General features: G+C 55.5%; 1 protein-coding gene across 1 annotated transcript in view; it reads left to right on the top strand.

The window, feature by feature from the left end:
* Positions 1 to 13996, top strand: part of VAV2 (vav guanine nucleotide exchange factor 2) — a 151546-nt gene extending 137550 nt beyond the window's left edge. The window contains exons 20-27 of the mRNA XM_074331550.1: positions 291 to 365; positions 1624 to 1676; positions 2077 to 2193; positions 4428 to 4515; positions 5717 to 5840; positions 6692 to 6778; positions 7795 to 7949; positions 11852 to 13996. Coding sequence (XP_074187651.1) covers positions 291 to 365; positions 1624 to 1676; positions 2077 to 2193; positions 4428 to 4515; positions 5717 to 5840; positions 6692 to 6778; positions 7795 to 7949; positions 11852 to 11899 — 747 coding nt within the window. The 3' untranslated portion in view covers positions 11900 to 13996. The remainder of the gene's footprint in view (positions 1 to 290; positions 366 to 1623; positions 1677 to 2076; positions 2194 to 4427; positions 4516 to 5716; positions 5841 to 6691; positions 6779 to 7794; positions 7950 to 11851) is intronic.
* Positions 13997 to 14267: the final 271 nt, after the last annotated feature.

The following is a 14267-nucleotide window of genomic DNA, read 5'->3' as shown; positions in this document are numbered from 1 at the left end:
TGTAGACATAAGAGAACAGCAGCCGGCACATGAGGCTGTAGTCATGTAACTTCTTTGGGCCTCAGTGTTCTCATCTGAGAAGTGGGGATGGACCTCACCTTTCTGCCCAAAGTGGAGATAAGGTCATCTGAGGTCACAGCAGGGAGGTTGTGCTGTCACACACTTCTCAGGAACTGCCCTTATCCTGTCCTTTAGGAAACTGAGTGCACACAAAAATGCGACCTCCCACTCCCACTGTCACTGGCCAGGCCGGGCCCCCGCTGGCCCTGACCATCTCTGTCTTCTTCCAGGGTCGTCTGATGCAAACCAGGAAGTCAGGCTACTTTCCCAGTGTGTCTGTGAAGCCCTGCCCTGTGGATGGAAGGGTGAGTGCTTGCACAGAAGCTTCTGGAGCACAGTGGCTGGGGTGCCAAGGGTGCAGGGTGCCAAGGGCTGTCCTCTCACTCGGTATGTCCTTGCTAATGGCCATTGTCAGCTTGCCCCAGAACAGGGGCTGTGCCCAGAGGGAAGATGGGTGGGGGCCAACGTGCCCTCCTGTGTGAAGGACTCGGCCAGTTGGGGGCTGTGTTTCATCCTGGTGTTAAAAATACAAAAATGGCCATCTCTGCAGCAGTTGTAATAGACTGAAGACCAGCTGCCTTCCTCCAAATTGCGGGGACTGTGAGTCTTCTCAGACAGTTAATGTAGCCCAGGGAGGCGCGAGCTCCCCCAGATGTAAGCATTCAGAGCCAGACTTTCTGATACTAGAAAATAGCATGGCGTTTCTTTCATGCAAGTGGCCTGGAGCAAGTTCTTGTCTGTGACAAAAGCATCAAGCAGGGAGCCTTGAATAAATTGAATCACCTCCTCCCCACACAAAAAAGAAAAGCTAAAAGTGAAAATTCTCCCAAAGGAGGGGACACCCTGAGCCCTGGCCCCCAGCGGGTCCCCCTGGCCTCTGGCCCCATCTGCCCTGTGCGCTGCTTCTGTGCCGTCCCATTGCCCAGGTGAAGGGGGACTTGTTGAAACACTTAGGGCTTTTGGACAGTCTTTGCTGACAGGTCAAGGGGCACAGACAGCAGAGGAGGAACGTGTCACTGACACACCAGTTGTTGGAGCAGGTCCCTTCCTATTCCAGGCCTCAGTTTCCCCATCTGCATGGCAAATGGCTGGAGAGGGAATAAGGAGGCGGGGGTGGGGGTGGGCTCTGGCCAGGGAGGCTGCCGCGAGGGTCTCGTCTCAGAGCTGCAAGGCCGGCCTGCCTGCCTGCGGCTGCCTCCTGACACCACGTGGCCAAACGCCTGCCCAGGGACCGTGGGCCTGTCGGCTGCAAAGAGCTATAGGGTGAGCCCCTGTCCACTGCTGAGAGATTCCTGCAAACTTTGGTCACTCCCCTCCTGAGGATTAGGTGCACTGTTAGTTGGTGTTTAGTCAGTCAGTCAGGCAGTCAGGCAGGCAGGCAGTCAGTCAGTCAAACCTACTGAGCATCCACTCAGAGGTGGTGAAACCTGGCTGCTGCCCTCAGGGACTTTGCAGTCCAGTGGCTCCAGGCCCAAGGGTTGGGTCATTGCTGACAAACCCCCTCTGGTCCCCACTCTGTGGACAGCCCCTGGGGGGCATTAACTGAATGTTCTCTTTTGCCAGCCACCCATCGGCCGGCCGCCGTCCCGGGAGATCGACTACACTGCCTACCCCTGGTGAGTGGGGTCTCAGCGTCTCCGGGCTGGCTGAGCCCCGTTGCCCCAGCTGCCTCGTCCTTCCTCCGCCCCAAATTGCAGGAGCCTGGGGGGGATCGTCTCCACACCCAGGCAGCTATTTGCTCTTTGCTAGACAGACCACCAGGTTGGAACACTTGGGAAGACGAAGCCCTTTTTTCACACGATCTTAATTGAGATTCGTCGTATACAATATACTGTGTGCTCACAGGAGATGCCCCTCCAGTCTCCTCCGGACCCCACGCACCGTTTGCCCCTCCTGTAGGGGCGTGGCCTCATTTCCTAATCAGGTCATATGCAGATTAGAGCTGTTGGCCCGGGTCTGGATGCTGTCACAGGCGTTGTCAGTGGCACAATCCTCATTTCCTCCCGGTCCCTCCAGGTTTGCAGGCAACATGGAGAGGCAGCAGACAGACAACCTGCTCAAATCCCACGCCAGCGGGACCTACCTGATCCGGGAGCGGCCGGCTGAGGCTGAGCGTTTCGCCATAAGCATCAAGTATGTGTGACCCCGGGGCCAGGGGCCTGTTCCCCAGTGCTGTTCTGAACCTCAGAGCCCAGGTCCCCTCCATGTCCTAGGCTTGTTGGGTTGGGAGTGGCCATCGCCTATATTGCCCCAACGGGGACACTTCTGAGATGACAGGGCATTCGTGGATCTACACAGTATAGCTGGCCTGGGACCTGTGTGAACAGCCCACAGCTGCTGTGGGCGTGGTTGTCATTTTCACGTCATGGGACCAGACAAGCTCAGGCAGCACAGCGGGGCAGGGATACCATGAGGAGTCAGGGACTTCCCAGCAGCCACTCAGCTGGGCCTTGGAGAGCAGGGGAAAGTCACACTGCTGCCATCTTGCAGCCTCAGACAATGGCCTTCAGTGTGGGTGTCCTGCCCAGAAGCTGCCCCCTCATGGGTCTGCTGTCACTTCTTCAAGAGACAGAATCTGATTGGTGGATGGTCACCACTGGCATAAGATGCCCACCAGACAGGAGTCTTGGGCCAGTAAATAGAGGGTTCTGGTCTGCCGTCCCCTTGATGGAGTCCAGAGCCCCTGGCAGGGTGGCCTGTGTCCAGGGAAGGCCACCTCTGATCTTGGGTGGGAGCTGGGTGCAGCAGGCCCTGTGACCAGGCCACCAGACACCTGCACTGCTTCAGCCTGGGTGTTTCTGGTTGCACGTAGCAGAAGCCAGCATGAGGGGGCAGTGAGGGCATTTCTGTGGGATGTAGGAATGCCTCACGGCCCTCAGGGCAGGCATGCGCTGGGCTCAGCAGGGCTGCATCCCGTCCCTGGACACTCAGCCACTCCCACCCCTCATCTCAGTGGTACAGTTGTGCTGCTCTCCTGTACTGCTTTCCGCTACGTCTGCATCCAATGGGGCCTGAAAGTATGGCGGCCACTCCAGCAGCTGGGTGCCATGTTGGCCTGAGCACAGGCAGTCGGCCAGCATGCCTTGCCTGCACGTGTGTGCATGTGCGTGACTCTCCCGTCCCCCATCTAAATTACTGGGGAGGTCTGCAGATGGACGTCCCCCCGTCATCCAGGCCCAGGGCCCCACTGTACAGAATGGCTGCCGAAGGATCCTGGGGGTGGAAGTGGTGGAGGTTGGTATCTAGGGAACTAGGAGGAGCTGGAACCAGGGGTGAGCGTCTGCCCCCAGGTAGGCAAACACTGCCAGGGTTCCCCCAGCCTTTCCAAGAGACCCCATAAACATTTGGAACCTGAAACAAATGGTTCTAAAATACAAAAGCAAATGCAAGCATTGATGGTGACAGATGTCCAGTGAAATTCACTGGACTTGCCCTGGGTCGCCTGGTATGCAGGACCTACTCGAGCAGAGGTCAGTGGTACCTGTGGTGGGTGGGCGGGGGGAGCATCATAAGGTGTGTGACGCATTGTGGGTGGGGCCACCCACAGGGACCATCTCAGTGGAACGTGGGCCATGGGGGCAGCTCTGTGGTGGAGGCATCACTCGCCTGCTGTGTGTCTGGCCTGCAGGGCTCCCGAGTGGGGCTCAGATGCGCCTGCCCATGGAGCTGGGGGTGGGGCTGAGCGTACCGAGCTCACTTTCATCCAGGAAAAGCAGAGTGGGTGTTCTACAAAGGCCCCCACGGAAGAGGGTTCGAATTCTTTAACCATTGTTTATTCCACTGACTGGTTTCTAGAGTCAAACCAACCTTGCATTCCTCGAATGTCCCATTTGGCTCTGGTGTAAAATCCTTTTTGTATGTTTGGTTTGGTGGATGTAGGTGTAGAGGCAGATTCCGTTTGCTAATAATAATTCGTTGAAAGTTTTTACATCTCTAGTCATAAAGGATGTTGAGGTGTCCATTGACTTACAAACCCAGCTGTGAAGGCTTCACCCGGCTGTGGAGAAGGGGGGGGGGGCAGACGTTCCCAGTGCAGAGAAGAAAATGAGTCAGGAAGTGTCTGGATGGACGAGAGGTGTGGGGCTTTGGGGCCTGAGGCCTTGCAGGCTGACCCAGCCAGGAGCTGGGGCTTTAAACGGGCAAGGGGACCGAGGATGGATGGACAGGCAGGAGGAGACAGGCCCAGGCTGGGGTGGGACAGCAGGGCTGGGGGTGGGGAAGGCCAGAAGGGAATAGCCATTAGAGCGGGAGGTGTGAGCCCAGGGCAGGGTCTTTGCTCCTGCGCGTGTACGGAGCCCGAGGGGCTGGGGCCCGCGTGGCCCGCTTGGCCCGCATAGTGACTTCCGCGGCCCGTGCTCTTTGTCCAGGTTCAACGACGAGGTGAAGCACATTAAGGTGGTGGAGAAGGACAGCTGGATCCACATCACAGAAGCAAAGAAATTTGAAAACCTCTTGGTACGTGATTCCCTGGCTCCTGCTGGCCTGGCCCCAAGGGTGGGAGGAGAGCCCAGGCCTCCATCGCAGCACACTGAGGGGGAGGGGCCTCCTGCACCCCCCTCCCTGCAGATCAGACTTGCAGAGGGGTTCCCTACAGCTGGGCCGGGGGCCACTTCCAGGGGGAGTGAGTCTTCCCAGCATGGGAGGGAGCCAAGGAAATGGGTTTGTGGGACACCTTGGGACAGTTAAGGCCTCTTCGCAGCCCTCTGGGTCCAGACTGTGCCCCAATCCCACCAAAGGGCCAGGTGGGTTGACTGGTGGACACTGATCCCGCCCTGGCCACTGGCTCACAGCAGCCGTTCCTGCCGGTCTTCCCACCGGAGCCAGAAACTATGGCCCAGTGAGGCTCCGACCAGGTCCTGGCATTTACCAACCTCACAAAAGGGGGTGGCGTCCCAACAGCCGCCCTCCCCCCAGGTGCCCCTCTCCCCATGTCCCTTCCCCATCTGCCTCCCAGTGCAGCCAGAATGCAGGTAAAGACATAGTCCTTCTTCAGATGATTTTAAAATTAGAACCATTATTGATTTCTTACAAGAGGTCCATGTACTGAGAACATCTGACCAGAGCGTCTGAGCTCTGAGAAGCCCCCCTGTGGCCAGAGAAAAGCACAAAGTGAAAGTATCCACAATCTCCCCCCAACCCCCCAAGAAAGCCAATGTTGACACTTCAGGGTGTAGCCTCTGAGGATGCTCAGGTGTGTACCCTTTTCAAACCAAACCACTGGCTGCACTGCTTGTCATCGTAACAAACATCTGCCGTTGGACTAACTGTCCCCTCTCCCGCTGGTGCCTGCACAGCCTTTGGTCCCCCAGATATGCTGTTGTTTCTATTCCTGGCCTTGACCACGGGGTGGGGGTGGGGATTCCCGCTTTTCTCCATTACAGGGTGTTGCAGGGAGCATGGTGTCCCTCAGTCTCAGCATTCTTCCCTGATTTGTCCTTTAGAAACATTTAGGAGAGAAATTGCTGGATCAGAAGTCGTAGCAATACTGACCACCCACTCTGGGCCAAGTGCCAGGGTGGGTAGAGGGAGGGGAGTTTTGGGGGTCAAGGACAGGAGTCCCCATGTGGACCTGAGGAGGTGGGAGAGGGAGGCCTGGGCACCTGGGAGGACTTCCTGGAGGCGACGACAGCCGTCAGTGAGCATGTGTGTCCTGCAGGAGTTGGTGGAGTACTACCAGTGCCACTCGCTCAAGGAGAGCTTCAAGCAGCTGGACACCACACTCAAGTACCCCTACAAGTCTCGGGAACGCGCGGCCTCCAGGGCCTCCAGCCGGTCCCCAGGTAATGCCCACGCCCACCTGGCACACCAGTGCCCACCTGGAGGTGTCTCCTCCATCCTGCTTCCCACCTCCCAGCTGCCCTGGAGGAAGGCTTTCTGTGGGCTGCACTGAGCTAGGCCAGGAGCCCCTTCCCCAGCCTGCCCCTCGGAGCAGTGGCCCAGAACCCCCAGCCTATCCCCCGCCCAACCCAGGGTGCCCTGGTGGTGCCAGGTGACAGGTGGGAAATGTTGGCTCTGAATTACTGCTCCGAGTGTTGGTGCCTTTGCCCAGAGGTCAGCGTGGGGAGAGAACAGGGCAGGTCCCTGCTGTCCTCAGATCCCACCTGTGCCCCAGCCGCCTAGAGGCCTCCACTTTGGGGGAGCCAGACCCAGCACCTCTGTTTGCAAATGAGGGACCCCATGGCCCAAGCCAGGCGGCCACCCAGGGTGGGCCCAGTGTATTTGGCATCCAGCCCACGACTGTCCCCTGAGCCACCCTGCTTCCTTTAGCCTACAGGGGACTGCAGGACCTTGGGTCCCACCCGGGCACAGTAGGCCAGGAGTGGAATGATGGGCCTTTAGTGAGCACCTACTGTGTGTTGGGCGCGGGGCTGGGCTCTCGGCACGTGTGAGTCCTCGTGCAAGCCCGCCCCCGGGAGGACATGGTCCTGATTTGCTCTCCAGAAAACAGGTAGAGAGGTGGAGTTAGGGCAGCTCAGAAGTGGCCGAGCTGCCCTTGTGCCCAGGTGGGCCTCAGAGCCCGCGCTGCCGCCGGCCCCTCCTGGCCCCTGAGCAGGGCCTGGGCCCCGTCCCTGCTGCCTGCGACTGTGCCTACCTCCGCCCCCCTTTCACGTTCTCTCTCGCCTCTTTGCAGCTTCCTGCGCTTCCTACAACTTTTCTTTTCTCAGTCCTCAGGGCCTCAGCTTTGCTTCTCAGGGCTCCTCCGCTCCCTTCTGGTCAGGTACCTCTGCCCTCGGGGCGTGGGGGGGCCAGCCTGCCGCCAGCTGCCTGGCAGGCCTGGCACAGGGCTGCCCGCTGGCCCACAGCCCCTGCCTGAAGGTGTCCACAGCTGCCTGCAGCCTGGTGCCAGCGGGGGTGGAGGGGAGCGGGCCGGGGAAGGAAGTGGCCCGGAAGGCAGGAGGGGCTGCTGCTGGTACCTGAGGATGCAGTCAGGCGTGGCGCTGCCCTGCCCACTGTTGTCACCTCTCTGACATGCTCATCCCACTGCCACCCCCCAGCTTGGCAGTCACTGTCCCTCATTGCTCGGTGAGAGCTTTGTCTCTGGTAGCGGCAGAGAGCCAGGCGGCCCTCCTCGGGGCCTCACTCAGCGGCCATAGGAGTTATGGGACATGGGTGCAGGGGTCTCGTTGGCCCTGACCGCACTGCCCTCCGCTTCCAGAGTCAGAGCCCTTCCCGGCAGCTGTGTGTGTTTCCCCCTCCGTCATGGTCATTGTCACCTATCCATTGGGGCTTCTGGGTCCCAGGCCGAGCTGGTCCAGCTGGGTTTCCAGTTGGTTTGGGGATCTGAAACTGGGGTCGTGAGGGAAGTTGGGCCCCATGTCCTGGGGTCCCATTGCAGGCTCTGTCAAATTGAGGGCTGGGAACTGGACAGCTGTCACTCAGCCGTCCACTGGCCATGTGACACCTGTGCACCAGGTACACGGGAAAGCCTCACAGGAGCTCTAATGGTCCGAGTGCTGGCATCTGCTCTTGTCCCCATGGACATGCTCATTGCCTGCGACAGCCCCCAGTGTAGGTGGTGACTGCTCTGACCCACTTCATGGGGCAACTCAGATAGACCATGTGCCACAGTTTGTGCTCCTACAGAGGAGTGAGGGGCCCTGGGGTTGGGGCCCGGACTGTCTCCACCTTGGGCACAGGACCAGGCATTGGGACAGAGACCCAGCTGGGCCTGAGGGCCCCCCAGCCCTGGCTGGGCCTCGCCAGGTAGCTCTGTGACGCCCATCCCCCCAACAGTGTTCACGCCCCGTGTCATCGGCACGGCCGTGGCCAGGTACAACTTTGCCGCCCGGGACATGCGCGAGCTCTCACTGCGGGAAGGCGACGTGGTGAAGATCTACAGCCGCATTGGCGGTGACCAGGGCTGGTGGAGGGGCGAGACGAATGGACGGGTGAGTGGGGCTGGCCCTGACCCCCACCCCATCCTCATGCAGAGAGCCACTTAGTGGGTGGGCCTCCTGGCTCAGACCTGGCTGGACCTGGCCCAGCTCGGCTGGCTGGCAGCGCAGCACAGCCCCCCCCGCCACCTATGCCTGGCACCCTCTGTGCCACAGACCTGAGCTTGCCAGGCTGGATCTCATCCAGGCCCATCTGACCCCACATGTGTACCAGGCCCTCTTCTGTGGTCCTCATGGCCGCTGCAAGGGGACAGGTTAGCCTACAGTATTCAAGTCACTGCATGTACCCAAGCCGTCTGCAGGCAGGGAGGCCACAGGACTAAGAGTAGGCGGCCTTGCGGAGCGCCTGCTGCCATATTCCAAGGCCGCGTGTACATCCCGGTGCAATGGGAAGGCGCACAGCTCATCCCCACCCGCCCTGTTCCTTCACACTCTTCCTGAGGACTCTGGTCTTCCTGCCCACCATGCCATCCTGTATCACTCCATGGCCCCATGCCCTAGTACCCAGTCTGCACCCCCTGGCTTTGACCCAGTTCTCTCAGTGCCCACACAACAGGGGGACCATATGTCCATGTGCCGCCCACTAGGAAACGTCCACCTGTCCTTAGGGCTGCGGGTGCCCACATGCGGGCGCACTGGGCTGTGGAGCGCTGCCAGCCTTGGCTCCCGTCGCTCAGCATTCCACTGCCAGGGGGTGGGAACCCATCTGCCTCCTCCTAGCACGCTGCTCCCCTTGGAGGCCCTCAGGCCTCATCCATTCTCCATCCAACAGCCCTTCAGAAGCATGAGGCCACTGAGTCCTAGGCAGTCGATAGAGGGCCGAGACCACCGACCTTCCAAGTGGTCCTTGGGGCGCCAGCACTGCAGGACTTGGGGCTGTGACTTAAAGCGTGAGCCTGGGCCCTCTCCTTGGGCACGAAGCCAACCAGTCTCCCAGGGGATTTCAGTGCAGAGTTGTTTCAGAACCACTGGTTTAGAGCATTACTAGATATTCCTGTTGCTTTGACCCTGTAATTATGAAATGTCTCTTTTTATCTCAGGCAGTACTTCTCGCGGTAAAGTCTATGTTTTCTGTTGTCAGCAACAACAGCTTTTTGGAGGCGGTGGTTAGTGTTTTGTATGGCACCCTTTTTTCTCTTGTATTACTTTCAACTTTCTGTGTTCTTACATTTAAGGTAGATGTAAGATAAAATTTTATGAACAGTTTTTTTAGCCAGTCTGATATGACAGTTTTTGCCTTTTAATAACGTGTATATAGTCCATTTACATGTAATGTAATGTAATGATTGAGATATTTAGATTTAAATCCATCACCTTTCCGTTTATTTTTTTTGTTCATCACATCTATTCCTTCTTTTTTCTCCTTTCCTACCTACTTTGGGATTAACTAATATTTTATTCTATTCCACTTCCTGCCCCCTTGATTGGTTTGTTAATTACACATTCTTCTCCCACCAGTTAAGGGGTTCCCTTAGGGGTTACACTGTGCACGTGGACTTCAGGGGACCGCCTTAAATTAGTACTCTTCCTACTTCCTGGACTATGCAGGGACCTTACAGTCTTTGACTATATTCATTTTTCTCTCAACTTTTGTGTAGGTGTTGTCATGTAGCTTAACTTGACATTTTTTTTAACCCCATAAGATGCTATTTTTGTTTTAAGCAGGTAGTGTTCATTTAGATTCACACCTGTTTACCCTTCCTGGGGCTCCCAATTCCTTCCCACACTGTCGTGTTTCCACCCAAGGCCATGTTACTGCTGCTTGAAATTCCTTTTTCTTGTTTTTTTAGTGCATGTCTGCTACACATAAATTCTCAGTTTTTGTTGGATCCGAACACATCTTCATTTCACTTTCTTTGTTTAATGTTCTCATTGTAAAGTGTTTATAACTTCTTTTGATACAATTTCGAACTTAAAGAAAAGTTGCTGGAGTCCAAAGAACTCCCATGTGCCCAGATTTACCAATTAAGAATGTTAATGATTCGACCATTTGCTTTATCATTCGCCTCCTCTCCCTTTCTCTGTAAGTATGTGTGTGCGTGCACACTTTTCTCTAAGCCATTTGAGAGTCAGTTGCAGAAATCATATCCCATTACCCCTAAACCCTTCAGTATATATTTCCTAAGATCAAGGACATTCCCCTTTGACCATAAAAGATGGTCTAATCCACAGTCCATAGTCAATCTCCCCAGTTGTCTCAATAGTGTCTTCTCTAGCTATTTGCCCCTGACCTTGGATCCGATCCATGACCATAAATTGCATTAACTTGCCACGACACTCAGCTCCCTTTCATCTGGGACAATTCCTCAGCCCTTCTCTGTCTCACATGACTTTGACATTGTTGACGAGTATGGGCCAGTTATTTTTGTAGGCTTTCTCTCAATAAGGTTTGTTTAATACTCGTGATTAGCTTGAAGCTCTGCATTTTCAGCGGGAAACCATATGGGATGCTGTATCTTTTTCAGTGCTGTAGTCTCCTCTCCAGAGGTATGTGATGTCAGTTTGTCCTATGATTGTGACATTAACTTTGATCACTTAGTTAGGGTGGTATCTGCCAGGTTTCTCCACTGTGAAGTTACTGTAATTAATAAGTAATTTGCAGGGTAATACTTTGAAATCTGAAAAATATCCTGTCCCACACCAAACTTGCATCTACTAGTTTTATTATTCATTGATGAGTTTTGCCTCGTTAACTGTTTCTATCATGGTTGAAAAATAGTGATTTTTCTAACTGTCTTTTCTTTTTAGGAGGCATTCTACTAGAAGGAAAAGCTTTCTCTTCTCCCCTTTATCATCCTCCCCCAGAAATCAGTCATCTCTCCACTGAGACCTGCTTCCTTTTTGGGGGAGCAGTTGTATTGAGTTCACATGTGAAGTGTATTTTCACTGGGGATAGACTTCTAGGCGATCAGATATTTTATTTCAGCACTTTGATGATGTCATTCCGTTGTCACCTGGCTTCCAGCATTTCTGTAGAAAAGTTATTCGACATTAGTAATGTGGCCCCTTTGTAGGAAATGTCTACACTGCTCCCCTCTGGACTACATGTTTAAACAAAAAATGTCTGTTTTCCATCAGTTTTACTATAATGTACCTAGATGTGGTTTTCTCTGCTTGAAATTGTCTAATCTGTGGCTGATGCTCTGCACTGGCCTGAGAGAGTACTTCAGCTGGTGTGTCTGCCCGGTCTCCCCGTGGGCTCCGTTCACATGTCTGTTAGGGCCTTTTCACCATGGCCCATATATCATTGCACTGTTTATGTGTTTTCCACCCGTTAACTCTGGTTTTCCATCCAGTTACTTTCCATTGATTAATCTTCTCTTCTGCTTTGTCTAATCTGCTGTTAAATCCCTCTCCTGGATCCTTAATTTTTGTCATTGTTTTTCAGTTCTACGATTTCTGTTTGATTTCTGAGTTCAGCTCTCTGATAACATTTTCTGCCCTTTCATTAGTTTTCTGAAATATACAAGTTAGAGTTCTTTATATCCCTTTCAGGTGACTGCAGTGCCTGCATGCGCTGGAGACCAGTTTCTGTTGTCTGCATTTTCTCTTAGTTTCTGTCACGTGGTCCTGATTGAAGGCTGAGTTTGCGTATGAAATACCACAGAGGCTCTAGAGCATGTTGTTTCCTCCAGAGGGGATTTTTTTTCCTGGCTGTCAGCTAGAGAGGGAACAGGTCATCTTAAACTGCTCAGGGCTGGTGCATTTCAGGGCCACACCCACTCATGGGCCACACCTCCCCCGGGCTGTCCGCTGCTCTTGGGTCAGGACCGACTTAGAACCCCAGCCTTTTGAAGGATCCCTCATCTCCATGAGCCTCAACTCACCGAACACACACACACACACACACACACACACACACACACACAGTTACGTGATCCTGCCATCTTTTTCAGATCGGCTGGTTTCCTTCAACGTATGTAGAAGAGGAGGGCATCCAGTGACGGCAAGAATACAGACAGGACTCGCAGATTTTCTTGAAAGGGTCGCTGCTGCTCTGAAGTCCGTCTCCAGCTCCGTGACTCAGAGGGGAAAATGCCTGCTGACCTTCCGGTCTCCAACAAACCCATAGGGATGGGGAGGGGGTGCAAAATCCCAAACGCGAACCGTCTCACCTCAGTCTGCCCTCGGTGGCCTGTCCTGGGTCCGCGACTTGTACATAGAGAAAATCTGGGCCAGCCCTGCTGTGGCTGCCACCACCAGAGCGCTGAGGAGAATGAGGGCCAGCAACATTCCAAGCCAGGCTCTGGGTGACAGCTGAGGCCAAAGCTCATCTTGCCCCTGTCTCGTCGAGATGGCATTCAGGAGCCTAGGTTTGAACAACAGTTACTGTCCCAGGGAGGGCTGGGGACAGCAGAGGGGGCCTTCCCCACCCTTCCTGCTCTGCCCCTGGACTGTGGGCCCTCTTGCTTCCTGCTGCTCCCAGGGGTGGCTTCCGGCCTGAGTGGCAGTAAGGCCCCTGTGTAGCCCTAGCTGTGCTGAGTGGAGGGGAGAGCATTGCAAAGGGCCTGTGAAGTCCCCCTGGACCTCCTCGTGTCCCTCTGCCCCAGGGGCATGCAGAGCCCCCAGGGCAGGTCCCTCTCTCAGGAGGGTGCCTTAGGACGAGGAAATCGCTGACCCCTACTCCCTAGTCAATGGTACTGTCTTCGCCCTGAATCCGAGGTGTGTGTCTGTCCTGTCCTGCTGCCAGGTGGAGACATCTGTCAACCCTGCTATGGGCGGGGAGAAAACAGGGTTTTCACCTCACTCTGTCCCTGCTGCTCACGTCCTCTCCAGAGGAAGACCCCCTGCTCCCGTGCAGGCGGGCCCTCGGGGTCTCCAGTGTCCTGCAGGGTGGTCCCTGCCAGTCCCCCCAGCCTTTGCACAGGAGGTCAGCTCTCACCCTTGGCAGGTCTTCCTGCCCAGGGCTCCTGCAGCCCAAAATAAGTGCTCTTGGGGTGGCTCTACCCCGTAATGCCCCCTCCTGACTTCTCCTGGCCTTTGACCTTTGGCTGGCTCGGCCAGACCCTGTTTCCTCTGCCTGGATGTCGCATGAGATCTAGTGACACTCTGAGCTCCATGCCGAATCTACTGGAGAAGCCTGGGCTGGCTTCACGTGTGCCCCGTCCCTTCGGGCAGCGGCACAGCCCTGTGCAGGGAGCAGGCCGACGCTGGGCGTTGGGACAGCTGGCCCCTGTTGGCGCGGGTGCTGGTTGCCACGCTGCACCCTGGGGTTCCTCTGAGGCCACTCTTGTTGCCTCCAGGCTTAGCTCCCACATTCAGCATGCTGGCTTGGGAAGGAGGCAGAGGGGTCCACGATGGCAGATAGCCAGGAGGAGCGACAAGGCAGCCTGCAAAGGCTTGAGAAGTGAGGCAGAACAGGATGACGTGTGGGGGCCGTGGAGCCAGGGGGAGGAAGACTGAGCCTGGAGGGAGCAGACCCGAATCCCTGTCACAGGGTGCACCCAGCACTTTGCACGAGCCCAGGGTGGGAGGGCAGAAACCAGCCGGCCCCTTTTTGTTTACTGTTGTCGGAAAAGTTTTGTTTCTTGTTTTTGTTGTTTTGTTTTCAGTTTGGCTGTTTGCTTTTTAAGGGAAAAAGAAGTTTGTAATTATTTCATCCAAAGCTCCCATTATGTGTCTGAAAAGGAAGAGATTTTATAATAGCCAGAAAACTGTGTGCATTTGAGGTCCTCATAAAACAAGTCGTCATGATAGTGGGGGACACTGAGAAAACAATTTAGAAACCCTGGTTTTTGTGAATGTTTTGTTTAGTTTGTTTTGAAACCTGGATTTGGTTCGCTTTACTTTTTGCACTGCACGAGGCAGGAAGGGCGGAGGGCCGGGGCAGGCAGGGGTGCCGGTGTTTTCGGCCGGAGACGGGACGCCCTCTGGAGGGGGCTTCGAACCTGGGGCCTGAGATGAGCTGTGAACATAGGCGCCCGATGCATGCGGGTCAGGGGCCTGGAGGCGACCCCAACTAGAACACAAACTGTACATTTGACGATAGGTCTTTTCAGACCACGGTTTTTACTGCAAATAAACTTAAGTTCTTTTCTGCAGGAGTGGCTGGCCTTTCATGCCGGGGAGGAGGGAGTGGCAGGATTCCTCTATCTGTCCCCAGCAGGGGACGCTGTCAGCCAGGGGACGTGGTCTGGGTCACACATAGGCTGTGGTAGCCCAGCCTTGGGTGGCGGCTGTAGGTATGCAGGAGATAGTGATGCCAGGGCCACCACCTGGGTGCCTCCTCCCGACTGGCACAGAGCCGTGGGCCTGTGGGCATTCTGTGGAGTCTTCCAGCAGCTGTCAGAGGCAGGTGCCACTGTCTTCCCG

This window comes from Rhinolophus sinicus, linkage group LG04, assembly GCF_036562045.2.
Source record: "Rhinolophus sinicus isolate RSC01 linkage group LG04, ASM3656204v1, whole genome shotgun sequence".
NCBI lineage: Eukaryota > Metazoa > Chordata > Mammalia > Chiroptera > Rhinolophidae > Rhinolophus > Rhinolophus sinicus.
The sequence above is the reverse complement of the archived record's forward strand: the minus strand, read 5'-3'. Positions and strand labels throughout refer to the sequence as shown.